Source organism: Cyprinus carpio, chromosome A1, assembly GCF_018340385.1.
Source record: "Cyprinus carpio isolate SPL01 chromosome A1, ASM1834038v1, whole genome shotgun sequence".
Lineage (NCBI taxonomy): Eukaryota > Metazoa > Chordata > Actinopteri > Cypriniformes > Cyprinidae > Cyprinus > Cyprinus carpio.
The window spans coordinates 25,032,594-25,060,056 of record NC_056572.1 but is presented as its reverse complement, the minus strand read 5'-3'; the positions used below and the strand labels follow the sequence as shown (position 1 = coordinate 25,060,056).

At 39.2% G+C, this 27,463-nt stretch overlaps 2 protein-coding genes and 1 long non-coding RNA gene across 3 annotated transcripts in view; 2 read left to right on the top strand and 1 right to left on the bottom strand.

The window, feature by feature from the left end:
• The window catches only part of LOC109091260 (mastermind-like protein 3), a 46,580-nt gene extending 37,865 nt beyond the window's left edge, over window positions 1-8,715 (top strand). Inside the window, exons 2-4 of the mRNA XM_042759140.1 lie at window positions 3,375-3,641; window positions 3,773-3,848; window positions 5,401-8,715. Coding sequence (XP_042615074.1) covers window positions 3,375-3,641; window positions 3,773-3,848; window positions 5,401-6,377 — 1,320 coding nt within the window. The 3' untranslated portion in view covers window positions 6,378-8,715. The remainder of the gene's footprint in view (window positions 1-3,374; window positions 3,642-3,772; window positions 3,849-5,400) is intronic.
• A 4,286-nt stretch (window positions 8,716-13,001) lies between these two features.
• On the top strand, window positions 13,002-14,248 carry LOC122134698. Its single transcript, XR_006153075.1, has 3 exons — window positions 13,002-13,497; window positions 13,577-13,637; window positions 13,967-14,248. It is a non-coding gene; the product is annotated as an uncharacterized LOC122134698 (long non-coding RNA).
• Window positions 14,249-14,575: 327 nt separating this feature from the next.
• LOC109061550 (von Willebrand factor A domain-containing protein 7-like) lies at window positions 14,576-22,285 on the bottom strand. Its single transcript, XM_042759126.1, is given in 17 exon segments — window positions 14,576-15,516; window positions 15,673-15,994; window positions 16,131-16,405; window positions 16,997-17,083; window positions 17,306-17,458; window positions 17,573-17,705; window positions 17,908-18,117; window positions 18,228-18,344; window positions 18,607-18,719; window positions 19,319-19,488; window positions 19,803-19,989; window positions 20,103-20,231; window positions 20,358-20,451; window positions 21,354-21,380; window positions 21,382-21,408; window positions 21,410-21,649; window positions 21,976-22,285. Coding segments are annotated over 17 exon segments (3,009 nt in total). The 5' UTR covers window positions 22,234-22,285; the 3' UTR covers window positions 14,576-15,049.
• Window positions 22,286-27,463: the final 5,178 nt, after the last annotated feature.

Sequence of the window (27,463 nt, the reverse complement as noted above, 5' to 3'; positions counted from 1 at the left end):
TGTTTTCCTTAGCACATCTTCCAACACCTTTAACAACTGCAGCTGAGCTGAACTTTTAGAGTTTGCCATCATCTGATAGTCTTGCCTGTTTGTGTTTGTTTTTTGACTTTGGTAAAATCCTGCACTTAATGCTTTCACCTAGCTGAGATTGTCCTTTAGATTTTAAAATACTTTCATCTTAATGTGCTTAGACAACTGTACATAAGCCATTTGTAGATTGATTTCTCCTAAAAATCTAAATACTCTGACTCTGTGGCACTAGCAAAACATTATGATTGTTTGAGTCCTGACCAGCCTGACAACAGCAACATTTGCTCGACTAATTTTGTGTGTTTGGGGAGGGACTATCTGTTTGTCTGACCAATGGCAAATTCAGATTGTGCAGAAAGTCATTATTTTAGTTCTTTTTAGTTCCATTTGATGATGCTGTTAATACAGAAATTATACATTTTAGTTTAAAATTTCTCCTCTCAAAATTTCTCAAACTTAAAGGGTTACTCCACCCCAAAATGAAAATTTTGTCATTAATCACTTACCCCCATGTCATTCCATACCTGTAAAAGCCTTGTTCATCTTCGGAACACAATTTAAGATATTTTGGATGAAAACCGGGAGGCTTGTGACTGTCCCATTGACTGGCAAGTAAATTACACTGTCAAGGTCCAGGAAAGTATGAAAAGCATCGTCAGATTAGTCCATCTGCCATCAGTGGTTCAACCGCAACGTTATGAAGTGATGTGAATACTTTTTGTACGTGACTTTGTACTTTTTGAATGACTTTATTCAAAAATTTGTCTCCCCTGTGTCTCTCCGCATCACCGTAGGGCCATTTTGGAGAATATCTGCTGAACGCAAACTGCGTACGCTATTCTGTGTCAGAGGTGACACAAGGATATGTTTTCTACATGTATTTACGCTTTGATTTCAACTAAAACAGCACATTCGTGCAGCGCAGCTGGCACAGAAGAGCATACACTACTTGTGTTCAACGAATGTTCTCCAAAATGGCGCTACGGTGATGCGGAGAGACACAGAGGAGAGGAATTGTTGAATAAAGTCGTTATTTTTGTTTTCTTTGCGTACAAAAGGTATTCTTGTTGCTTCATAATGTTACGGTTAAACCACTGATGGCAGATGGACTATTCTGACAATAACTTTCAGACTTTCTGGACCTTAATGGGACAGTCACAAGCCTCCCGGTTTTCATCCAAAATATCTTAAATTGTTTTCAGAAGACGAATGTAGCTTTTACGGGTTTGGAACGACATGGGGGTAAATGATTAATGACACAATTTTCATTTTGGGGTGGAGTATCCCTTTAAAAGCTTAGTAAGTAAATGTAATTGAACCATTTGATGTCTTTGCAGAGTGTAAGTTCTGTGGTGGTTTCAAAACATTGCTGTTTGATTGGGCAGTTCACCATGTCAGCTTCTGGCTAGACCAATGGCATGAGATTGTGGGCAGGGCTACTTGTTTGCCTAAACATTGGCAGTAGGAATATCCTGGAAACCTGTTTGGAAACAGACTCCCCCCAAATACTTTTTTGGTTTTGCTAGAGCTGCAGAAAATACGCACTACTACACCTTTCAGTAACATTTTTAAGTTCAGTAATCATTGTCAGTTTATAAACAATCTTATTATACAAAACGCTCTTACTGTATTTGCACTGACCCTTCCATACAGTCTTCAACAATCTTTTTGGTTGAAAGTTGAGTTTCAAGGAAAGATGACAAAGCATGAACAGTAGGATCAAGAGTGGTTCACACATGTGTGAACGAAAGAGAAAAGATGGATATGGAATCAGCAATGGAGACAGGAAGAGGAGAAAGAGAGAGACTTAATTTACGCTGCACTCGCTCAGTCTCTCTCTCTCTCTCAGCTGCTGCCCGCTGTCGTCCATCATGGCTCCTATGAGCACCATCTGCTCAACATTACAGCCACTGTTGCCTGGCTACCTGCTCTCTCTCTCTCTCTCTCTCTCTCTGTCTCTCTTTCCTGTTTTTTTTCTCTCTCCCTCTCTTTAATGTTTTTCTGTCATTTGAGTCCTTTTCTCTCACCCCTCATCTCTTTCTCTCTTCATGCTCGGCTGAGGAGTCTTTGGCTCACACGCATTATCCGGCAGGAAGAAGGAGACACATCTTTTTCACCACTCATGATTAAGCCATCTGCAGAGAGAGCTGAAGTGAAGGTGGGGGGGTGGATGAGGGGATCGTAATGAATAAGAGTATGTAAGGCGGTGAGGGTGAAAGAGAAGAAAAAGAGAGGAGGTAAAGGGAAATGTGGAAGAAGAAGGGAAAGATGAAGAACGGAATGGAGACATGGGCACAGAGGTGGAAGAAATAGAGATAGATGATGACTCAAAAAGGGAGTGAGAGAAAGAGAATGAAGAAAATGGGGGGGAAGATCAACACTGCCCCCCTCTGGCCTGTCCGGTGTTCAACACAGATACGTATGTGCTGATCGGCGCAGGTTTGGGCAGCATGACTGGTTAACAGAAGAGATCCAGCTGTCTACACACAGATTTGTGATCATTGACCGGTCTGGTCTAGATTTATCTGAACAGTCTCCTGTGGCGTATGCATGTTTGTGCTTCATTATTTATTCTGTTATAAGCCTCGTGGAGAGCTGATTGGAGCCTTGCGGTTAGTGAATGTGCTCGGGCACACTGAATGTGGTGCTAGTGCGGATGATGTGAGTTTGAATCCAGTTTGCAACAGTTCCCCACTCCTCTGTCTAACATGCTCTACCCTAGCTCTCACTATGTCTCAGTTTATAGTTTTCTTGGATGTCAGATCTTCAGTCCATAACACGTGGTCTGGGTTTCATGGCTCTTTGTTTTGGATTTCAGTTTATAATGTCTCAGACGAGTCCACAGTGTAGTAAAAGTAATTTTATATTACCTTAACCACTGTTCAGAAGGGTATAAAGAGCTCCTATTATCTTTGGTGTTCCTTAAAATTTGTTGTGAGTTTTTATTTTTGTTCATTAGGAAACAAATTTTAATGAAAGTGTACAAAGTTTAATTTAAGACATTGTAAAAATATATTCTACAGTTATTCTTGGCCAAAATATTTTTGTGGAAACCATGATGCATTTTTGAGGATTTTTTAAAGAATAATACAAGTTCAAAAGAACAGCCATTATTTGAAACAGAAATCTTTTGTGACATTATTCTAACATTTTTGTAACATTTACTCTCACTTTTGATCTGTTTAATGCATCCATTCTGAATAACAGTATAAATTTAAAAAAAAAAATCATACTGACCCAAATTATGTGTCTTAGCTGTCAATAATTTAATGACTGTTTAGATAAAATGAATCATCTGTTATACAGAACACTCACTGATCATCTCTCTTTTCTTGTGCTTGTAGGAAGGTGTGGTTGGACTGCCGCGACAGGCTGGGGGAGTCCAGCCACCTCATGGAGGACCGGGGGGTGTGACCTCAGCAGGGCCTAACGGGGCAGGGCCCGGCGGTTATATGCCCAATCCACAGCAGCAACAACAGGCAGCCATGATGAAGCAGATGATGGCTATGGAGCAGGAAAAGAGAGTCCAGCTCCATCTGATGGAGCAGCAGAAAGCACAGCTTATGAGAGAACAGAGACAACAGCAGCAGCAGCACATGCTGGCAGAACAGGTGATGGTCTTTTGTTTATACTCAAATGAAATGGTCACCTTTGTGACTTTCTGAGTTCAGCTTTCTGTTCAGTTGTTTGTGATTATTTGATATTCATGCATTTTTCTGCTTTGCTTTCTTTCTTTTTCCAGTTACAACAGCAGCAGCATCTCCCCAGACAGATGAGTCAGGCACAGAGGAATCCATACCCGCTCCAGCAGTTTCAAGGCAAGGCACACATACAAATACACAAAAAATATCCATGCCCAAACACTAAACACTTTGCCACTATATGTAATGACCACATTACTTTGTGGCCAAATGGCTTAGGGTGTTAATTTAAGCAATGTAAGGACCCGAAGTAAATAGTAAATCTCAACTCCTCCTTTAAACCTAAAAAGTGATTTTCTCTATTTCAAAATGAAAAGAAATAATTTTCTCATTGACACTTTAAAATACTGCCTGGCCACTTCAACACCCAGTGCATCTGCCAGCATTACTAATGAAGCAGTATAACACACATACATTCACCCAAACTGAAGTCTGTTGGAGTTACAATTTAATAAAATATTTCTTATCAGCAGTAAAATCTGACAACAAAATCAGAAATGTAGCTTCATAAGCTCAAATTATCCTGAAAAGCAGTATTTTTCAGTCATGTGTGTTAGGGCTGTAAGTAGGGCTGCACAATTAATCTAAATTAAATCGCAAAGGCAATAAATCGCGATTAGGTTGAAGCTGCGATTGTCATGCGTATCTTTCAGTGAAGCACGGTTCTGTACAGCAGTAAATCTCCATCCAAAAGCCAGAGGGCACTTTCGTGCTAAAAATTCAAATATGCCCCAAAGAAGAAATCCAGGAAATGCCTATTGCTGCAGCTGAATAAACAGAAGATTTAACTGCTTTCATTGATTCAACGTGACTAATAAACACATGACTACGGCAATATACGGTTTATCTGAGTTCTTATTATAATTTTCATCATAATAAAGTAGATCTATAATGAAATGCTAATCGACATAGCCTTTATCACTGCTTAGAATACAATGAAATATTGTGTGCCTTAATTATTCTAAGAAGCCACATCATCTCACAGAAGGATTTATTTTAAACACTCGAATGGTGTGAATTTGGAGTTAAAACATGTTATTAAATTCTGTATTTTCACGTGCTCTCAAATGGAGCAGCATTTACTACACAGAGCCATTGTTTACTGAGAAGATACGCAAACAGCTGTCATAATAGAGAACGATTTCATCGATTTCATAATCCTACAATTATATCGTCTGCGATTATGAATATGATTTTGCATAGCTTGTCAGAGAACTATGGCTTTGCATAGTAAATGCTGCTCCACCTGAAAGCAGGTGATGGAGATTTACTGCTAATCACAGAACCGGCTTTACTGACTAAATGTGCATGACAATCGCAATTAATCGTGCAGCTCTAGCTGTAAGGCAAAAAATGTAAAGATAAATTTTATTTAGCTTTATAGCAAAATTTTTGTCTGATGCCTGTCAACATAATTTTAACATGTAATACATATAAGTTCATTGAAGCTCTAAGGTGTCAAACATGGAATTATTAATAGCATGCACAGACATCTGGAGATTTCAGTGTGCAGTTTATGTCATCATATACAATTGACAGTGATTCGCTATGCTTTTGAGAGTGTGTCCTCATGTCATTTGACTTTAATTGAAACAAGCCTTTGATGTACTGGAAAAGTAATGAGAACATCAGATGTCCGTTAATATTATTTAATTGTAAATTATTTTAGGCACGCCCCAGGAGATGGCAGCAAGGAACCAGACACTGCAGAACATGCGCAACGCTCGACTTCTCCAGCAACAGCAACAACAGAACCCTGGGATACTGCAGATGACACCTGTCCAAAATTCGGGCGCCATGCCTTCACAGGGTGACATGAACATGGCGTATGGAGGCCAGGCAGGTACACAGACCGGGATGTACCAAGGTATAAACCCAAACATGGGCCAAATGCTCCAGCAGCAACAGCAGCACCATCCCAACCAGCCCGGCATGGTGATGGCACAGAGACAAGGGGGCGCCGGCGGGCAAGGGATGGTCGGCGGAGGTGCTGGAGGCGGGTATGGACAGGGAATGCTAATGAATCCGTCCCTCCCGCAGCAGCAAATAAAATCAGCCAGTGTTGCCCCTGGTGGGCAGCCGATGGCCAATGTTCAGAGACTGCAAAGCATGATGGGAGGCGGAGGCCAGCCTTGGCCGCAGCAGCAAAACATGCAGGCCATGGGTGGAAGGACTTCAAACGACATGGTGGCGTTTAACAGTAACCCTGCATATGCCATGCAAGGTGGCCAGGCTCCTAGAATGGCCAAGCAACATTTCGCACAAACGATGGGTGGACAGACTATGGTGGACCCGCGTTCGATAAACCCAGCGGCAATGGGTGGGCCGATGATGCCGCACATGGCAGGGCAACCAAGGACCAACCAGCCACGGGGTATGGTGATGCCAGGCATGAACCAGGGTGTGCCCAACATGGCTGCTTTCGGACAGGGCCCTGCTCAGGGCATGCCAGGAACATCGGGAGGGGGTGGGCCGTACATGCCAGGGGGTCAGCCTCAGGGCTACCAGAGGACGTCCAGTCAGGACCTGGCATACGGTTACGGCAGCCAATCAGGGGCTGGGGCCGGGGTTTCGTTCGGCTTGTCAGATGGGACAGATTTGGATTCAGCGGAAGGTTGGATAGAAGAGTTTTTCCCCAGCCAATAGCCTAAGGGATTTTTTAACAGGACAGTTTTATGGAAAATGTGATACGTTTTATTCTTCTTTTTTTTTTTTTTTATTACATGGTCGACAAATCTAAGAAATATATTACATGTTGTGTATTACATGTGTGTGCTGTCACAATATTTAAACCAATTCCTCTCTGTTTGGGTTGCTTCTGGAGTAAGGATCCGGTGTTCTGTGTGTTTTTTTTTTTTTTTTTTTTTATGAAGAAAAAAATCATTCTGGATTTGATCCATTTCTGTCTCTTTTTTCTCTTATATCCTTTCTGCTGGATTAAGGGCAAGAGGCACTGAAAAGCTGAAAAAATGACATTGGGAAAGATTTTATGGGTGTTTTTATGTATTGTTTTTAGTTCACCCTTATTCTGACATCCTGTTCATGTATGAAAGAGTGTATGAAAATTTGAGGTGGGCCTTTGTCCACATTGGATCCCTTTTCCTAAACCAAACAGTTCACCACACCTCTTTCTTCTCTTGCATATCTTCTCTCTCTCCCTTTTTTGCTGCTCTTGACATGTTCATCCTCTGCATTTTCTCTGCTTTGTGCTTGTGTGTGTGTGTGTGTGTGTGTGTGTGTGTGTGTGTGTGTGTGTGTGTGTGTGTGTGTGTGTGTGTGTGTGTGTGTGTGTCTTTGCACTATGAGCATCACAACAAAACACATCAGACTCTGTGTGCTCTCAGTGCATGCAAGATGGATGCTTTGCTGTCGCTAGGCGACCGGTGTCAGTAGAAGAGTGAAGCCATGTGTGTGTTTGTCAACTAGGTGTTTGTTAATATTGCTTGAAGAGATTTGGCAGCTACAAACTTCTCCCTCCCCTCCCTTAAACTGTGAGAAAGATGTTTTCTTTAGTCGCAGTGGCAGCTAGAAAGGAAACTATGACATGAACTCATCAAGTATCAAAGTAACATTTATGATGCGATTTTAACTGCGCACAGTCATTTAATCTGAAGCAAATTCAGCATTTTAATTCATACATCTAGAATTTTAAATAAATATTTAAATGCTTCCCAACATTCTGTTTTTTCTTTACCTGAACATTATTGCTTGTGATCACTGGTTGCAGATATTTTAATAAAAATATAAATAAATACACCGTACATACTGTATTTCCGCTCATGGGTCATACCACTTTTCATCTTTTATTTTACTCTTCAAATTACTATTTTTTTTTATTAGTTTCTGTAATGTTTAATTTCAATCATTGCACCACTTCCAGCTCTTGAACACACTGACAGAGGAAAGACAAGCACATCAAGACTTCATCAAGCCAACTGAATTGCAGACAACTTTCAACTCTTTCAAATGTGACAAAATTGAAACAAAAACAAAAATCGAATTAATTTGGTAATAAAGGCCTTTTCTCTTTATTGGGAATATAAATTTATTTATGACCCATTTCTACCTACTTGAGTTCATTGTTGTGCGTTTGTCAACTAATTTTAAATGAAGTTTCAGAATGGTATCTTACTAGCCAGAATTTAGTTTTCTGTTGTTTACCATGAGATGCCACACAAATAAGAACATCTATCTTTTCTGCGCTGTTGTGTGTTGCTACGGTATTATGGTATTGTAGTCATGGTGTCTTTGTAATCAAACTCTAGTTTCATTGTTTCCGCTCTCTGAATAATGAACATGAATGTAACATTGTGACTGACTTGCATTTTTTTTTTTTTTTTTTTTTTTTTTTTTGAGAAATTTTTGTCTTAATGGGAGATTGAACACATTCACATCTTCAGTGTTTCGCAATGTTATATTGTTGCTCTGTCAAGAGGATTGCAGATGGAGAGGGTAAAGCCCACGTCCTCCTGCCGTCTCACCAAATATCAACAATCTGGGACCAAGATTAACATGTTTTTGATTTCTGTTGAAGTCATCGAGCTTATCTTTTTCTTCTTTTTATTTCGTACTGGTGCTGACATATATGTGATGGGGAAAGATATATATCAGATACAGTTATTTGTAAATATGTTTTTACAATTTTAAATACATCAGAGGATACGTCTCTACACACTGTAAAGATATTGCTGTTTAAGATAGAGAAGTATTTTTATTTCATCTTTTTTCCACTTTTTTTTTTAACTCATCTGAGCTATACCATTGCACTTCAGACAATGTCTTACTACTAATTTGTAATGTAAACCTCTAATTTTTATTTTGAAGGTTTTTACTAGTTTTAAAATTTTACTCAATCTAAAGCAGTGCTTTTTTTCTTTTTCATGTACAGAGTTATGTAAATGGTAATGGCAGAGAGTTACAAAGATTTGTTTTTCAGAAAAAAATACATTAAAGAGATCGATCATTAAAAATGTTCTCATTAAAATATGTCTCTGCAATTTATTTTAATAGTAGGAAAGAGTATTGCACAAGTTTAATGTTTATTAAAATGTGTAAGAAAGAAGCCCCAGAAAAGGAGAACAAAGTAAGGCAAAACAAGGTTAACAGAAGATAGAACAACTGGTGTTGAACTGTGTATGGGCCATAGTCAAGGTAGGCACCATATGTGTCTGTCTGTCTGTGTGTGTGTGTGTATATATACATATGAAAACGATACAGTAAGGAGCTAAACGGTTCAGGGGGTTGTAGGCAACATTAAAATTGTCTGACAGCTGGATTTTACATACGATATGACCATAAGAAAATATAAATTGAGTAGACTGTGTATCTATTCCTCACAATCTCATTTTCATTTGTGAAAAATTAATTATTGCCTACCATGAGTTAGTCTTTATGGTCAGAAAGAAAAGAAAAATAAATGAAAGAAATAGAAAATGCATCTTGATGCTTGCTTGAATAAAACCCAGGAGGAGAAAATGGCAGAGAGACAGAGGGCGGGTGTCTTTTTATATCCTAATTAAAGGCACATATGCTAAAGAGTGTTGTTTAATATCTTACCCTAATGAATCACTCCCCTTCTCTTGGTATATTCACTTTGTCCTGTGCTGCTTTGGCGCGCTATCTTCTGATTATGATGAATGGAGAAGTATCACTATGACACTGCCATTACTCATCTTCAGGGGTGAGAAATGTGAGGGATGAAGGACGGAGGTTTGTTTGGATGTGCTGCAAAAGAGTAGAGATGGGACATAAACACACTGCCTGCCCTGTCCCATGAGGTTTCCTTCTAAATGGGGTCATCTACTCCCTCAGCACTTCGTTCATTAGTTAAATAAAATAGTCCTTTAATCCGATCTGTTAAAAAAGGCAGTGCTGTGATTCAACCAGAAACCATCTGCAAGAGTAGCACAAATCAGAAGCAAAGGTGCTTGTGTACATGTTTTTCCACTTTTTTTCATCTTCTAAATGTGCATTCATTCAAAACAACAACACCAGAACATTGCAAGATTGCCAAATATGCACATTTCTGTTCTCTTTATTATAAGAACTTTGTTAACTCAAAACATATCCATAAACCTAAATATGTTATTTTATTAAACTGTGCATAATCGTATGTCGAGCTATGTATTGTTCCTCATACCTTTGTTCCTGACATGACCACTAGATGGCAGCAAGGCTCTTATCGCAACAGGACGGAGACGAGGCCTTCTTGAAAATGATTGGCTTACGAAGTTGCACGTGATCAAGGTTAGAGACTTGTACACCATTGTTATCAATCTTTACATTTCCTCTAGTTTAAGAGTAAGGTTGTGATTAGGGTTTGGGTTATAACTTGACAGGATTGTTGTTCCAGGACCAACAAAACATGCTGACCCAGGAACATGCACTGAAAAAAGTTTTTCAAGCAGTACTTAACATAGGCTACTAAAAATTCTTCTTTAGTACTTCTTAAGTAAGATAATCTTAAGAGCGTCTATAAGTGCACTTAAGTGTGCTATTTTGAGACACCATGAAATATGAACTAAAATGTGCTTTTAATATACTATCTCTGTATTTAAAAAATGTATTTAGTTACCACTTGTAGTACACTATGGGTTCAAATGGTACTATAAGTGGTAGGCCTATCTAAATATATATTTTTTAAATACAGAGATAGTATATTAAAAGCATATTTTAGTTCATATTTCATGGTGTCTCAAAATAGACGCCCCTGCCACGCAAAGATTTTACTCCCTCCCCGCGACTGCAGTGGAGGACAGTGTTAATTTTGGCAGGTTTTTTTGATTTAGTCTTAGTCTTAGTCTTGAGACGAAAATGCTTAATAGTCTTAGTCACATTTTAGTCATTTGAGTCTTTCATAGTTTTAGTCTAGTTTTAGTCGACGAAAAGTCATTGCATTTTAGTCAACTTTTAGTCAATAGTTTTAGCCAAACTGTAGTTACCAGAATTTATTTTGGTGGCGATTTTATATGTAGTTTTCAAATTAAAATAATCATTATTTCTTCTCTCTTTAGACCAAATCAATTAAGCTTATGAGAAATTTGAATCAAGGACTGAATTTGGAAAATCTTGAATAAATTATGACAATTTTCATTTTTGGGTGAACTTTCTCTTTAACTGAAAAAGGAGCAACTTATAAAAATAGTATATATACACACACACACACACACATATATATATATATATATATATATATATATATATATTTAAAGAAGCACAATAAGACAAATACAATAGAGATACAAATTAAACTCATTTTTCAGATACAGTAGGTTTTACTTAACATGTATACATTTTTTGTTGTTTATCATTAATGACAGATAGGTATTTAATTTGGAATGTTGTCCTTTTAAGACGGAAGGCATGCATGAAATACTGACACACGTTTCAGTTTTCACCTACCTGTTCACGTTCACTTAATCCATAACCTACTGTATTTACGTGAGATACTCTACACGATAAACATTTGGACTGCTGTGTGTGTATTTGAGCGCTGAGAACGGATCGCGCGCTGTATATGAGAACTGAGGAAGTGGAGCGTGCGTGCGAGAGAGAGCACTTCTATCAGTGTGATTTCGCCTATCCCGCCTTCACTAACTTTAAGTTAATCGACAACGAATTGTGACTCCCGGAAAAAAAAAAACGGGACGTCTGGTTACCTTAGCCATACCCCTTCGGGTGCTGAGGCCATTGTTTCAGATCGCTAGTTCGCGTTTTTGTAGTCTATCCATCCACTGCGGCTGCTATACTGACTAGATATGCAAACGCCTCTTATTCGATCGTAATCCAATGACAGGGACGCACATTTTGAAAGACAAAAGCCTATAGGATGCATTTTGAATGTCTGGTAGTCCTCAAATAACATTATAGACAAATCCGGCGAAACACGGAAGTAAAGCAGCGCCGCCATTACTGCGTGCCTCGCTGCTAAGGAAGTAGCAGAAGTAGCGTTAGTCCCGTAGGCGGCTGTAGCAGATTATAGCTGTACGAAAAGTTATTTTTATTTAGTTTTTTTTTTAGTACGTATGCTGTCCAGTGATGCCGAGAAGAGTGTGTTGTGTGGTTTGCTGTTTTAACAACAGCACAAAACTACAGGCATGGAATAAAACCGTTTAGTGAAATTCACGAACCTTTGTTGCACATTGACTGCCCATGTTCACGGCCATACGGATTACACAGAGGTCTTTACTATTAGCTAGAGATGATTAGTTCAGGTGCCGCTAGGGATCTGTCGCGTCACGTTTACAAGCACCAAAACGGTATTCATTGTTTGAATTTCATAATAAAATTGACAGAATCTGAGAGCTGAGATTGTCGGTCTCCGTGTCCTCTTTGCTTCGCGATTTTTCTGTGCGTGAGAAAATGGATGTGTGGTGTGAAAGCGTGTGAAAAGCGTCAATTGCGTGTGTCTCACATTTTATTGCATTTGTATTAGTTTGAAGAGTAAAAAAAATCTGTGGGTCTTAACGCAATTACAATCGGCAAGTCGGTCGGACAAAAAGGGGAGAAAAAAATAATTAATTGGGTCAGTCCTAAATTGACAGGGTCGGTCAGTTATGGCAAACAAAAATATTTTTAAGGATGGCCTAATAGTTATTTGAAACTTGTGAAGCTTGTGAACATATTAACAACACAGCTAGTAATGACAGCGTTCAGTTTTATTGTTGTCATCAATTAATACACTTCTTAATTACAATACATTACATATTTTTACATTATTACATTATGTTGTCAATAAATTACCTTTATCAGTAAGTTTTGGCCACTGCCTGACATCATCTACCCAATTTTCCCTTTCACCAGACATTTTTCTTTAATGAGCAGGATCCGCTTTCATTGAAATGTCATTAGAGGGCACCGGCAAGTTTCACACCGTCACACTTCGCAGGCACGCAGTAATGGCGGCAGGCAAGATGGCGGCGCCCATAGAGTTTGCGGCGGATTTGTGTATAGTCCAGTCTCGTCTAGTTAACGAAAACGCGGCATAAATTTCGTCATAATTTCGTCATCAGATATTATTTTTAGCTCGTCAACGTCTCGTCTTCGTCACAGAAAAAATGTTCGTTAACGAATATTTTTCGTCGTCGTCTTCGTTAACGAAATTAACACTGGTGGAGAAGAGACGTTGGTGGCGCTAATATGGTGAGTGCAATAATTTAACATGGCTGTTGTTTGAAAGAGTAAGTTTAAATTAATTAACGGTATACATACAAAAACGGATGAATATACTTCTGTTCTATCTAGGTTCAGGTTTCGAAGGAAGAAGAAATGGAAGAGATGCTTTAGAAGTGTAACGTTAAGTATGGCCATCATAACTGTGAAAAGAGAGCACAGCTAACGTTATATAAACATTATCCCCCAGTTTCAGACAAGTTTCAGACTAAAATGCATGTTCAAGCTGTCATGACTGAAAATATCTTGTACTGGCACATCTTAAAATATGTCCGTGCCATTGTTGTGTCTCAAGATGCACACCAGTAATGTTCTTAAGGCATTTTTATAGAAGTTATTTAAATATCCTGATTTAACCAAGGCCTAGTCCTGGCTTAAGCTAAGCCCTGTCTGTGAAACCCTGTCTCTATGTTCAAACATGGAAGTTATACAAGAATGAAACAATGTCGTTGTTCACATCAGACATGTACATACATTTAAATTACTTTATGCACTAAAACGTACACTTATGCCACCTCACAGCAGACCTCCAGATCAGCTGTATGTCATGTGGGTTAACTGAGACCTGTTCTGAGGAGGATCACTTTATTGACAGGTACACTGCACAATTAAATGTAAACCCTTAAGTCAGATGCCCTTATCAAGACTGTAACTTTCATGTTTGCTCTTCGCAGAAAAGTTGTCAGCGACAAGCCTGACATCATCCAAAGGCCAGCTCTTTTTACAGTAAACTAGGTATGTGTAAGTGCATTCATCCCATGTTGTATTTGCCATGATTCCAGCTTGGAAAAAGAATTCATGTACTTGTAGAACTCCTAATAATCATCTGTAATCTTGGAATTTTCTGTGAGCGTCTGCTTGTATCACGTGACTGTACCTGACTGCTGCAGATTAATTTAGGCATGGATAGTGTTGCCATAGAAATGCACAGTTCCCGGTCTAAAGACATGAACAGCTCTGAGTAGAACATGGTGTGAACACAGCATATGATCTTGAGTATTTGACAACAGCATTATCTAACTGACTTTATAATGTCTTTATAAATCTGTTTCTTTCTCTGTTAGGATGCAGCTGACAAGACAGACTCCAGTAAGAATCCTCAGTGTTGATCAAGCAAGTCTACGTCTAACCCATCTAGAGCGGGAATCATCTTGAAAGAAAACTTCCATTTCCATTCTATTTCCATTTTTTTCAGACTGATTTATGCCCTGCACCTGGACTAAGTGTTTGAAAAGCACTTTATATTTTATTCAGCAGGTAATGCTCAACCTCGGAAAAGGTGGGTTAACACATAAAATTCAGTACTGCCAATATTTTGGAATAAAACCATATAGTTTTGAAGCCGTTTGTTGTGATTCTGAGATTTACCCTAAAAAATGTAGGGTAATGATTTCACGTCTATATTTTTTAACTTGAGTCAATAAAAAATAAATAACTTGCACTAAACAATATTTTCTATGTCTATGAAAACTATAAAAATATATTTCTTAAATGAGATTTTTTGTTTTTGTTTTGATTAAATCCATATTTATTTTCGTTTGGATCAAAAATAGAATTTAAATTAATTGACTTTCTTCAACAAGAAAAATATACTTTGTGCCAAGTTTTATAAAATAGTTTTCATAGACATTGAAAAAATTGTTTAGGGCAATTATTTATTTTTCATTGGCTCAAGTCATAAAATATAGATGTGAATCATTACCCTAAATTTTTTTTAATTGGATGAATGAAACATTTTTTTTCAGTGTGCCTGCATCAGAACATGCCCGTCAGTCCTAAGAAATCAAATCAAATTAAACTTTAAATGTCAGATAAGATAAAATAGAGTAGCTTTGCCTAAAAAGAAGTTTGACTTAATCTCCTACAACCGTCTGGATTTAGAAAGGTTCTGCATGGTCCTTACAAACTACAGAGACCATGAAACAGTTTTAAATAAGTAAATCCACATTGTTCTTAAGTGGGGCATCTTCCCCCACCATTCCCTGTTCATAAGAGCATTTTTCCATTATAACTGATAAGGAGGTAGGGAATAAATGTAAAGTCGTTACCAGCAGTTTGTAAAAGATAATCATCAATAGTAAGAACGTAGTAATATTAAGTTAAAGATAATGGAAAAATGTTCACTTAATTCATGATTCCAGTTCCCCTCATCCATACAGAAAGGAAAGTAATAACCCGAATAGAGCAACACACATGGAGAAGGACACAGAATATGATCCATTGAGGCTAACAGTTGTAGATCCTTTAAGACTAACAGTTGTAGATCCATTGAGACTAACAGTTGTAGATCCACTGGGGCTAACAGTTGTAGAAGGGCTCTTTATGGAGGTGAAACATGTGCCAACGTTTCCCACCCTGTCCACAGCTACAAGCTCTACTTCCTGAGAACAACAGGAAGCATTGTAGCAAGCCACAGTCACATTTGTGCCATCCGCACTCATCACATTACTTAAGCTGAGAGAGCCATTGCCACGACTGAGGGACACTCCGACTATGCCTGTACCGTTACCGTCCGTCAAGTTGGTAGAGAGTTCCCATGATGCTCTGCTGCATTCCACAGGACAGTCAGCTTTGATGCTCACTACCTGACAGACAGGGCTAGAGAAATCAGTGACTCCAAAAAAAAAAAGAGAGAAAACAATAATGAGGTTAATCAGAGTCATTGAAGGGATAAAATGCTAATACTGTTTGCATGTAAAAACACCGAGGCAGAGTGTTGCAGAAAGCTATATATTCTCCTCATTGGATGGTAAATTTTAATAATATATACTCTTGTTTGCAGCTTTCATAACAGTTACCTTTGTCATCACAGTGAACCGCAGTGCCACGTAATTTGAGTCACTAGACTCTGGATCTTCTTCTTCAATAGTGAGTGTGACATCCGTCCCTGACTCTGTGTTGGAGGGTGCAGTCAGTGTTATGGTTCCCTGAGCACTTCCCTCTGTCCCTGCATCCAGAGAACTGGGGAAAGACACGCTGAAGCTGCGGTCTGTCCGAGCTCGGATAGTGTAGCTGCCGCCTGTAGCATTAGTGAGCAATGTAAAGTTGAGAACAAAAGGGGTTCCAGGCTCTATAGTGCTGTTTGGTTGGGCCTGAGAAGAAACATGTTTAATATGATTAGAGATATTATCATTGTATTTTGCATGTCTTATATATATTATTTTCATAGGTTTTGCAAATTCCATATAAAAATTTTCATTTTTGGGTCAACTGGCCCTTCAAGCTCACCGTGATAGTAAATCTAGATCCTTGTTGCTGGGTGGGTGACTGTCTCTGGAATCGACTAGGCAAAGATCGAGTTGTTGAGTCATTCAACAGCCCTTTCAGCTGCACCACAAACGGCCACTCTGGGATTCTGTCGATGTTGACCAGGAAGTCTGTCGCACCCAATGCTTTTATGGTTCCATTAACAACATTAGATCCTGAAGCTTCAACCAGAAGCACGTCAGTCACTGTGACTGAATCTCCTCCGGTCACAGAGACAAACAAAGTAGCATTCCGACCTGATCAATAAGAGAAGCATTTTGTTTGCTTCATTTACATTGATGACACAAAATAACAAAAATAATAACAGTGTTTATACTCCTGTTCTGTAAGATTTTTTTTTTTTAAAGAAATTAATACATTTGTTCAGCAAGGATGCATTAAACTGATCAGAAGGGACAATAAACATACTACTCAAAGAATCCTGAAAAACTTGTAATACTGTTTTGAAAAACAAATATATATTAAGCATCACAACTGTTTTCAACAATGATAATAAAAATATTTCTTGAGCACCAAATTATTGTATTAGAATGATTTCTGAAAGATCATGTGACACTGGTGACTGAAAATTCAGCTGTCATCATAAATTACATTTAAAAATATTTTAAAATAGAAAATAGTTGTTTAAAATTGTAATAATATTTCACTTTTCTTCTTTTTTTCACAGTTTTACTGTATTATTGATTGAATAATGCAGCTTTGTTGAGCATAATGTGAATTTTCTCCCAAAAACATAAAAAAATTCTTACTGACCCCAAACTTTTGAACAGTAGTGTAACTGTTTAGTAATAAAAAAGAAATATCAAATGAAGAAGATGATATCATACCGGTGAAGGGACGATTGGCTTTCGGTGTGAAGTCACCCCCTTCTAACCGCTCCACGAAGTTAAAGAGAAAGTTCACAGAACTCTGACCTGTAGTCACAATTAAAGCAGAGAGAAAGTAGCTCACTGTGAGATGCAGCAGTGATTGGAATATTCCAAAGGAAAACATTTTACTGATTTTTTCCCCCTAAAACCATTGTTTATTGAGCAGTATAATTTTTTTAATTTTAAAAATAAATATATTAACAAAATCTCAATGGATTACAAACAAAACAAAACAAAACATATACCGGCAGATTAAAAAACCCATACCAGTGACTTTCAGGCTGTAGGAGCTTGTAGAGTTAATGCTGATCTTCAATTCTCCTGTCTGGCTGGTGGAGTTGAGTTTTACTCTCTTTAGATTCCCTACAGTCAGGATGCTGCCCAGAGGACCATCTGCCACTGAACCTGACTGAGACTCACCTGAAAGTGTGGGGAATCTGCTTATTTTAAACAATGATTTTGACATCTTGTTTTTCTATTGAACAGAATAAAACCCTCATATCTGCAAACAATGTTCGAGGTGCACTGGCTCACCTGTCGGGCCGTAGAGGGTGAAGACTGGAGAGTCTCCAGTGACATACACAGTCACATTAGACAGAGATGGATCTAAGACAAAGGTAAAGTTTTCTGCAATGCCTGGATTTCTTACCACCTGAAAAAGCGTCACCTTCAAGAAACAGAGTTGTTTTCAGTATGTTGCAGTGTTTCACAGCAAAATTCCTGATCACCAAATAGGGAAAAAAATTTGCAAATATTGGGGTATGTACTTCCCCTTCTTCTTAAGTTGTTCTTTATTAAATATGTTGTAAAGATATTAAATGGAGAGTTGATACACAAGAAAGTGACCATCTGACATTCTTAATACATACAAGGGCTGAGGTCGATGCATCTGTAATGACTGCAGTGGCCAGAGACAGAGTAGCTTTTGTGGCCTCAATGGCCTTTCCACCAGAAACATGGGCCAGATCTCTGTACAGCTGTATGTCTGACAGAGGTATTGATCTTGATGTAAAACCTTGAGATTGTGAGACATCCCTTCTTCTACGGAATGAGAAGGGGCTAGTCAACAGGAAAGTGACCTGGATTGCGTGGAGAAGGAGCAGATAAAAAACACAGAAAAAAATGTCATTACATACAATCCAACAACACTTTAGCTGCAGTTATGTAGAAGTGATTTGCAGGCATTTACTGTTGATTTGGTGCGTTCAATCATGACCTGAACTGTGCTTTTTAATTCTAAATCCTTTGCTGCAGCATCAGTGAAAACAAAAATGTCTGAAGATTGAGGAGCTCCTGCTAGTGCCAACTGGAGAAACATGAGAAAAAAATAAAAATAAAAAACAAGATCGCAGGACCTCAAGATTATTATAATTTCTCATGCTGGCTTTATTGTAATATAAAAGCTTAACACAGATGAGATATTCACAATGAACATATCAATAATATAATCTTATAAAGTATATCAGTTTGAAGAGTTGTGATTTTCTCAGTCTAAATGTTTTTTTTTTTTTTTTTTTTTTTTTTACAGCACTCACCAAAATACATAAATATAAAAAAAACACACAGACCAGCAGTCCTGACAGGCACATCTCTGGTAAGTCTCCTCCACCAGATGCTGAAAGAGAATTGATTCTCCTTTTGAAAAGATCTGCATCCTCAGTTCTTGTCAGAGGTCCGAAATCTGTTGGAGACAAACACATCACAGAAGACTACAGCAACAATGTTGTACATAATTTAAACTTTCTCAAAAATGTAAATGTTTTAAAAAAATAACTACAGTAAAAAAGTAAGAATATTATTCTGTATGTCTTCATGTAATTTATTTCAACTAACTGTTGTTCAGTTATCATTCAGAAACTGTAAACATCGCACATGATGAAAGGCACATACGTTTCTTTAATTTATTCCATAAAAACTAAATTATTAACACATCATTTTTATGTTAAGTTAGATTTAAATCTGAACGAAAGTGGTGATGTCTGAATGGGTGAATAGTAATTAGTTGTTTGTAATTAGTCCATCCATTTTCACCACTTTCATGCATTCAGGCTCATTTGTAATGGGCATAATGGGTGGGAATTCACAATGGGAATGTTTATTAGCTAATAAAAATTCATAGTCAATAGAATATTCAATCTCATATTTCACAATATTAGTTTTATTGTCACATTGTTAACATCCAGATGTTTTGAGGAGGCACTGCTTCTTTTGCTTTTGTTGGAAAAACAGCAACAACAATAACCAGGACTATATACAGGACTAAACAAGCAATATGACTACCTGGATCATTAAATGGGACTAGAATGTATTCTGAAGGTTCCTCTGATGTTCCTCTCCTGCTGTCTATGATACTGAAGGACACTCTCTTGGCCTCTTCAATATCATCAGACATGCTACCCGTGGTGTCAATCACAAAAGCCAGAACTGAGGTCTGACTGAGGCCCATCAATCTGAAAGAAAGAAACAAAACGGCTAAACGTAGACAACAGTATTAATTTCTGATTCTAGGGGGCACTATGACTTAAGAAAAACTAATCTTTTGAACTCCATAGCATCAGCAGAATCTTTTGTCTTCAGATTTGGCAACTTTTTTCCAGATTTTTACAAACTGCAACCAAATAAATGTATAATACTACATCCTATATAATTCAGTGTTAGGCTTAGTGATCAGTAATGTCATTTTAATTTAACTGGACAAACCTCAGATAATTCTTTCATTACAGAAGAATCCAAAGCTGTGTGGTGTAAAAGGAAGATCTCATACCGAAGAAAGGCTTGGTTGCCTGTTGCCAGTCCGATGTCTTGCAGCACTTCCATAGTAGCATTGATGGCCATTTCAGCAGCTCGCTTGTGAAGGAAGCCGTGATCTGAACTGATGTCATCTTTATTAATGCCTCCAGTGGGTTCTCTTGAACTGGTCCTGTCAAAAAAGCCGCCATGGCTACATTTGCCTGAAAGAAAATTATGTGAGCATAGATTTGTGGTGCCTATTCCAGCCATCCTGTGGTCTTTGATGAAGTACAGAGGAAATCAACACTACACATGGGGTGATAAGCTTCCCTACCTGCAGGTTTTGTGGAGGAGAAAATGCTGAAATATCCTGAGGTTAGTTTCTTTTGCAGCAGTATTTCTGGGAGAATGTTATCACCACAGTTTGGCCAGGTGCAGCTTTTGCATGTAGGTGTGCTGGGGCCTAGATACACAGATAAAAGGTTTTTAAAAGTGTGCCTGTTTACACCATAATCATGTTGTGGATAAACTAGTTTTTAAACACACAGGGTTTAGAAATGTAGAACTGGGTAATTGTATTTTGTTGTACCTGCTATATTGTTTAGAGGAAGGTCAGGTTTGATCAGTGTGCTGAAAGGAGCAGTGCTTCCCAGTTCCACCCAGTTACTGTGGCTATAGAAATCCTACACACAAACCAACAACACAGTGTTCATGTTAATTAATGAAAATAATGATTGCATTTTATGAAATTAAATATATTTGTCACCTTACATTCATTTATAAATGCATTTCTTTCACTCTTTATATTCCTTTATTTCAATTTAGGATGAATGTGACAGGCATATTCAGAAGTCTGTGCACCAGAGCCACAAGGAGGCACTATAATAATTGAGTTCTTGTTTTCACTGGCTTTGAAACAAGTTTAACAGTCTAAAATCTTCAGTAACATTGTCATCAAAATTTGCAATGTCCTACATGCATAAGCAAAAAAAAAAAAAAAAAAAAAATCTGATTAAAAACAAATTCTGATTAATTTTTTTTTGAAAGTTTATTTTTATTTTTTATTATTTATTACAAAACAAAAAATATTCCAAATTCCAAATTAAACTACACCTTTGTGAACTTGAGCTGAATTGACTGAAATGTTAAAACTGTCTCATTGGCTAAAATTCTTCTGAGAACACTTTATCATCTGTTTGCAGATGCCACTTATTTTAATCTTTTGTTTTCTATGCAATGAAATCCGATTATTTTCATTTAAACAAACAAAACTGTTCAAATACTCTTTGAACAATTTTGGGGATTTGCATTATTCTGGACAAGTTTAAAAACATATAACCATTTTAAATTACGCAATACATAAAAATAAGAGTGAATTAGGACCTGCATATAAATAGTGCTAGAAATGGAAAGGTCAAGGGTTCAATTTGGAATGCAGAACTTGATAACATGTACACCTTGAATGCAATGTAAGTCATAGAAAATAGAAGTCATAAATAGAAATGCTGGTATATGGCAAGCTTGAGAGAGAAAAAAAAAAAAATTCTTATGCCCCTCCCTACTTCAATCTCCATTCATAACATACCTGTAGAGTGTGACATAGAGCTCCCAGTTGAGATACGGGCAGAGATATAGCTTTTTCTGCTGCACGCTGGCCTTTACTGCAGCCACACCACGAGTGATGAGATCCCGGCCCTCACTGAAAGCCTCATTATCTATGTGATGTGCCTTACTCAGTGCAAAAACTTGATCTACAACTGCATTGCTTAGATAAGTTTCTGTTATAGCTGAATAAAAACTGAGGGTAGCGAGGGCAGAAGATGAAGTAGAAGATGTTGTGCAGGCTTCGTGGACAGCAGATGTAGTCAACCTGTTGTTTATCTGGAGATGAGGAATGGAAAGAGAAGAATATTATTATTTTCATTTTATCTATTGTTTGTTTGTTTTGTTTATTCAACTTGTGTACCCTCAGCTTTTCAGTTCAGTTTTCAATCCAAATTAAGTGTGTAGCATAACTTGAGGAGACAACCAAAAATTGCCGTTACAAAATTCACATTTGAGGTATGACTGTAATTTGTTGTAACAAAATGTGAAAGTCTCTTTAAGAATGTTAATCACAAACTTTTGTTGGTCATAATAATCCATTAATAGTTTGTATGATTCAAAAATGCTAATTCAGTCGGTTCACTCCCTTGTCTTTTTCTTACAGGCAGTGTGAAGTCGCGCCCCTGGGCAGTGGCTATGTCACGACACACTTCTGCTGTCTTGCGGAGGATGGCCATCTGAGTGATTTCTCGATGAGTGATGGAGCCGTCCTGAAAGAGAGGTTTGAATGCTGCTGTCTGGGGGGGGGGTTGAAAGAGGGTCCCACAAAGGAGAAATACAGCCACTACAACCAGTGAAACCATGACTGTCCACAAGAACAGGTGCTGAGGAAAAATGTAATGTTTAAAAATTAAAGCCATCCAAACGTGTGCACACACACGCACGCGCACACGCACACACACACACACACACACACACACACACACACACACACACACACAAACACAAACACAAATGTAAGGGGCACTTATTATAATGTAGAGTGAAGTGCTGCCTTTCTAAGGAACTTTTCACAAGAGGAGTAGACAAATGAAAGTACCAGGATAGTTTACTCAGAACATATAGCCGGCATTTATTGAACATCAGATATCAACCAGTATGACCTTGTTTATGTTTTTCTTTGTTATGAAATCAATATTCCTCTTTTTCTTCAATTTTTTCACACAAATTGGGAAAATATAAAATAAAATGACCTCAGAGCTCTGATGAAATAACTTCAAAATAATAAACCAAAGTCCATCTACCCGGGGTAGTATGTTTTTTAGTGTGGTGGGATCTCGCGCTTATCTGTACGATGCAATGAAGAAATGGTAAGTAGAAGCAGTTTGTGTTGCAGGCCAAATGATCCTTCACACCCTCTGCTCTTCTGCCTCACGTGTCCGATGGTGAATTTGTCCAATGGAACTCTCTCTCTCTAATCCTGCATCCCAAAAAAAAAACCAACCGGAGAAAAATCACACAAGTAGGTAAACTCCTTGTCGTAATTTTCGACCCTTTGCTCTGTTATTCCTGCCTTAGAAGTAGGTTTGGTGAGAAAACCCGTTTAACTAGCTCTTAAATGTAATATTTTACTTTTTTTTTACTCAATGTGGAAAGTCTAAAAAGGCTTCAGATCACTATCGTTCTGCTGTTCGCGATTTTTTTCTGTCTTCTTCTTCTAGAATCAGTGTAGCAGTTTTTTTCTCTGTGCAGCGCCACTGCTGCCACCTATTGGACAATTACGGTGTGTAGGGAAAACATAACTAAAAGCAATCAAGAGATCAGATATTAAACTAGAATAACATAATCCTGTTAATAGGCTATTTTCGAGTGGGTTACATCCCCCCCTCCTTAATCTACATGCATCCTTGCATGTTGCATGCTACACTATTTCAGATGTTAAAGGTGTTAAGTGACATATGTAAGGTACAGTGTCAAGGGAAAGGGTTTGGGAGAAAGCTTGATCTAACCCAGTTAAAATGGAGTGCATAACTGTGACTAATGGGTTCCCTAAAGTTGGGTAGGTAAGCTTTTTGGGAGCTGTTTTATCCCTAGAGGATCTTCTCAACGCCACCTCTTCTTCAGAAGCAACCTCGTTGTGTTCCTTTACATTTCCACTTTCCTCTGTCAACACCAATCCAATTCCTAGTCCATCTCTAGGACTACAATGCTCACTCAGGTCCAATTCAGGAACCGTAGGAGGATTTCCTTCGGCTCGTCCAATCTCAGGTGCAGGTGAGTATCGAACTTGACTAGCCTCACTATTTCTATCACCTCTTACATCCTCAGGTTCAAATGCTGGGGCTGCAGGGTTCAGTGTGGAGACATCAAAACTCACATTAGCTTCCTGGCTTCCAGAGACAGGCTCATTTTCCATCTGGGTATCCTCTTCAGTGAATTCTACAGCATGAGACCTTTGCTTTAGTCTGGTTTCTTCTTGTAGAATCCCTCTATCCTGTCCAGCAATAGTTTTGAAGTCGAAGGTTGGTCATAAAGGGAGTAATACTCGGCCTCATCCTCCTCTTCAGACAGTTCCCCATCTTCTTCAGCTCCATCATCAACAGGAAATGGTGAGTGATCGTGTTTCTGTCGTGACTTAGACTCTCTGGGACATACTTCCTTGACAGTGGATGGAAGAAATCCGCATGGCAAAAGCAGGTCTCTATGTAAAACTCTTTCAGGTCCACTTGTGTGTTCTGGGACGACGACATAGACAGGGGAGTCTTGGATCTGTCTAACAACAGTGTATAATGTTTCACTCCATCGATCAGCGATCTTATGTTTCCCTCTGATGCCGACATTCCGCACAAGGACTCTGTCTCCCGCTACCAATGTGGACTCTCTCACTTTGCGGTCAAATCTCTGCTTGTTCTGTAAAGCATTCTTCAAACTGTGTTCAGTGGCCAGTCGATAGCTTTCAGTTAGACTCTCCGTCAACTTCTTGACATATTCAGAGTGGGATAGTTTACTGCTTCCCTCAGGGCTCAGCCCAAAAGCAATGTCGACTGGGAGTCTTGGCTGGCGACCAAACATCAGCTGATATGGGGAATAGCCAGTAGTATCATTTTTAGTGCAATTATACGCATGGACAAGGGGCTGCACAAATTCCCTCCACCTCACTTTGTCTCCCTCTTCTAATGTACCCAGCATCTCAAGAAGTGTCCTGTTAAACCTCTCCACGGGATTTCCACGTGGGTGGTAAGGTGTTGTCCTCGTCTTCTTAATACCAAGTAGCATACACAGGTCTTTGATCAGGGCTGATTCAAAGTCGCGACCTTGGTCACTGTGCAACCGCTCGGGGAATCCGTAATGAATGAAAAAGTTGTTCCATAGAGCTTTCGCCACTGTTTTTGACTTTTGATCCACTGTTGGTACCGCTACTGCATATTTAGTGAAATGGTCCGTAATGACTAGGATGTCCTTTGTTCCTTTTCCATCAGGCTCCAGTGAAAGATAGTCCATACAGACCAACTCTAAAGGGCGGCTTGTCTTTATATTCACCAAGGGAGCGCATCTCTCAGCCCGTGCCTTTCTCCGTATACATCTCTCACAGGTCCTGATTTTCTCAGTCACGTCCATGGCCATACGAGGCCAATAGAATCGGGCACGAACTAAGTCCAAAAGTTCTGTCAGTACCCAAGTGTCCGACAGCATCATGGAGGTTCTCTAGAGCTGTCTTTCTGTATTTCGTTGGAAGGACAAGCTGATGGAAGGGCTCACCTTGACTTATGCGTTTTCGGTATAGGACTTCATCAGAGAAGACAAGTTGCTCCATTATTCTCAACATCAACTGGACCTCTCTGTCCTCCTGACGCCTCAACCTGTATGAAAGTCGCTTTCTTGCTTTGACAAGCTCTATTACTCTACTGATGACTGGATCTTGCCTTTGCTCACGTGCCCAATCTTGAAGTGATATTTGCGGCAACGTACACGACCCAAGTACATCAGCTTGACAGAATCCTACAGGAATGGCAGAGGCTTCAATTGCTAAACATTCAACTGGTACCAGCATTTGGAAGTCCGGCTCTGTACTTGCTGCTGAGATGTGCTGGTGCCTCTGACACACTGCCTTCACAGCATCAGATGGAAATTCGGCCCCTCTGTCGTCCTGTAGGAACTGGGCAAGAAAGCGCTGAATGCGATCATCCTCATCCTGAGAAGTGAAATCAGGTTGGTATTCGTCATGAGGATGTGGACGCCTTGAGAGACCGTCTGCGTCTTGGTTCTTCCTCCCAGCTCTATACTGAATGTTAAAGTCAAAGCTGGAAAGGGCAGCCAGCCAGCGGTGGCCTGCAGCATCAAGCTTGGCAGTCGTCAGTACATATATTAGTGGGTTGTTGTCTGTCACAACAGTGAATTTCGCTCCGTAGAGATAATCAAAAAATTTCTCTGTGACAGCCCACTTTAAAGAGAGATATTCAAGTTTGTGTGCAGGGTATCTTCGTTCACAGCGGTTGAGTCCCCTGCTCGCATAGGCTATCACTCTCAATTTGCCCTCCTGCTCTTGATATAAGGCCGCACCAAGACCATGAGTGCTTGCATCTGTATGTACGACGTAAGGCTTCTTCGGGTCGGCAAACCCAAGAATCGGAGCTGTTGTGAGCTTTTGAATGAGAGTCTTGAATGCATCTTCACAGGCTGATGTCCATTTCTCATTAAACGGTCTTCTGAAATCTACACTTGAGGGACGTGTTGAGCTGCTATGTGAGGAGGCTGACTTCCTTTTTGGTGGCAGGTAACCAGCTGTTAAGTCATTCAGAGGCCTTGCAATTTTGGAATAGTCCTTTATGAACCTCCTATAATAGCCGGCAAATCCAAGGAAAGACTTAAGCTCTTTGATGTTATTAGGCCTAGGCCACGTCGTCAGAGCAGCTATCTTGGCTGGGTCGGTCTCTACCCCAGTAGCAGACACAACATGACCCAAGTATTTAACAGATGTTCTGAAAAATTGACATTTCTCAGGTGAAAGCTTTAAGCCAAATTCCTTCAACCTCTGGAGAACTCTGAGTAATCGATCTTCATGTTCCTCAAGTGTAGCAGAGAAAACGATAACGTCATCAAGAAAGACTAAGACTTCTCTCAAGTTCATTCCACCCATACACCTTTCCATTACTCTCTGAAAAGTACTGGGGGCATTTGTAACTCCCTGTGGCATCCTGTTAAACTCCCAGAACCCCATAGGTGTCACAAAAGCTGTTTTGCACTTGTCCCCCTCCTCCATTTCTACTTGATAGTAGCCAGACTTGAGATCCATAATAGAGAACCACTTGGACCCATTCAAGGCTGAGAAGGCTTCTTCTATGTTGGGTAAAGCATATGCGTCCTTGATGGTTTGTCTATTCAGTTTTCGGTAATCGATGCATAGCCTAATATCACCGTTCTTTTTCTTCACCACAACAATTGGCGAAGCGAAGGGGCTTTCTGACTCACGTATGATGTTAGCATCTTGAAGCTCTCTTAAATGACGTCTGACAGCCTCATAATCAGATGGGTGAATTGGTCTGGGCCTCTGTTTAAATGGAGATGGATCTGACAAGCGTATCCTGTGTTTGATTTCAGTGGTATGACCGAAATCAAGGTCGTTGAGTGCAAAAACGTCTGACATTGAATTCAACTTCCTGGTGATTCTCTCCTTCCACTCCTCAGACAAGGGAGAGTCTGCAAAGTCAAAGGTGAGTTCACCTGAATTAGACACATGCATGGAGTTGCACGTCGTGAAGAATGGAGTCAGGTGGGATGGTTCACTCAATGTGACTCTGTCATCATGACCTGGTAAGAATGACACAGATTTAGGAAAAGATAACTCAGCAATGCTATGACCTGCTGATATTTTAATGTCATGTGCGGTCTCATTTTTCACCAAAACAGGCATCTTGAAGGATGGAAATGGCGGGCTTGTCATGACGTAGCTACAGAACAAGAGACCAGCAGGTAAGTTGGATTGGGGGGGCTCTACTATAAGGGGAGCATTGGTAGCTACTGGGACATGCTTGGCGCATCCAGTTAAAGCCACTCTTTCACCTGCAGGAATGATGACACTCTTTTTGCTCTGTAGCTTCACAGTCCCAATTCTACCATTTTGTTGATTTATTTTGAATCTTTGATATAAAT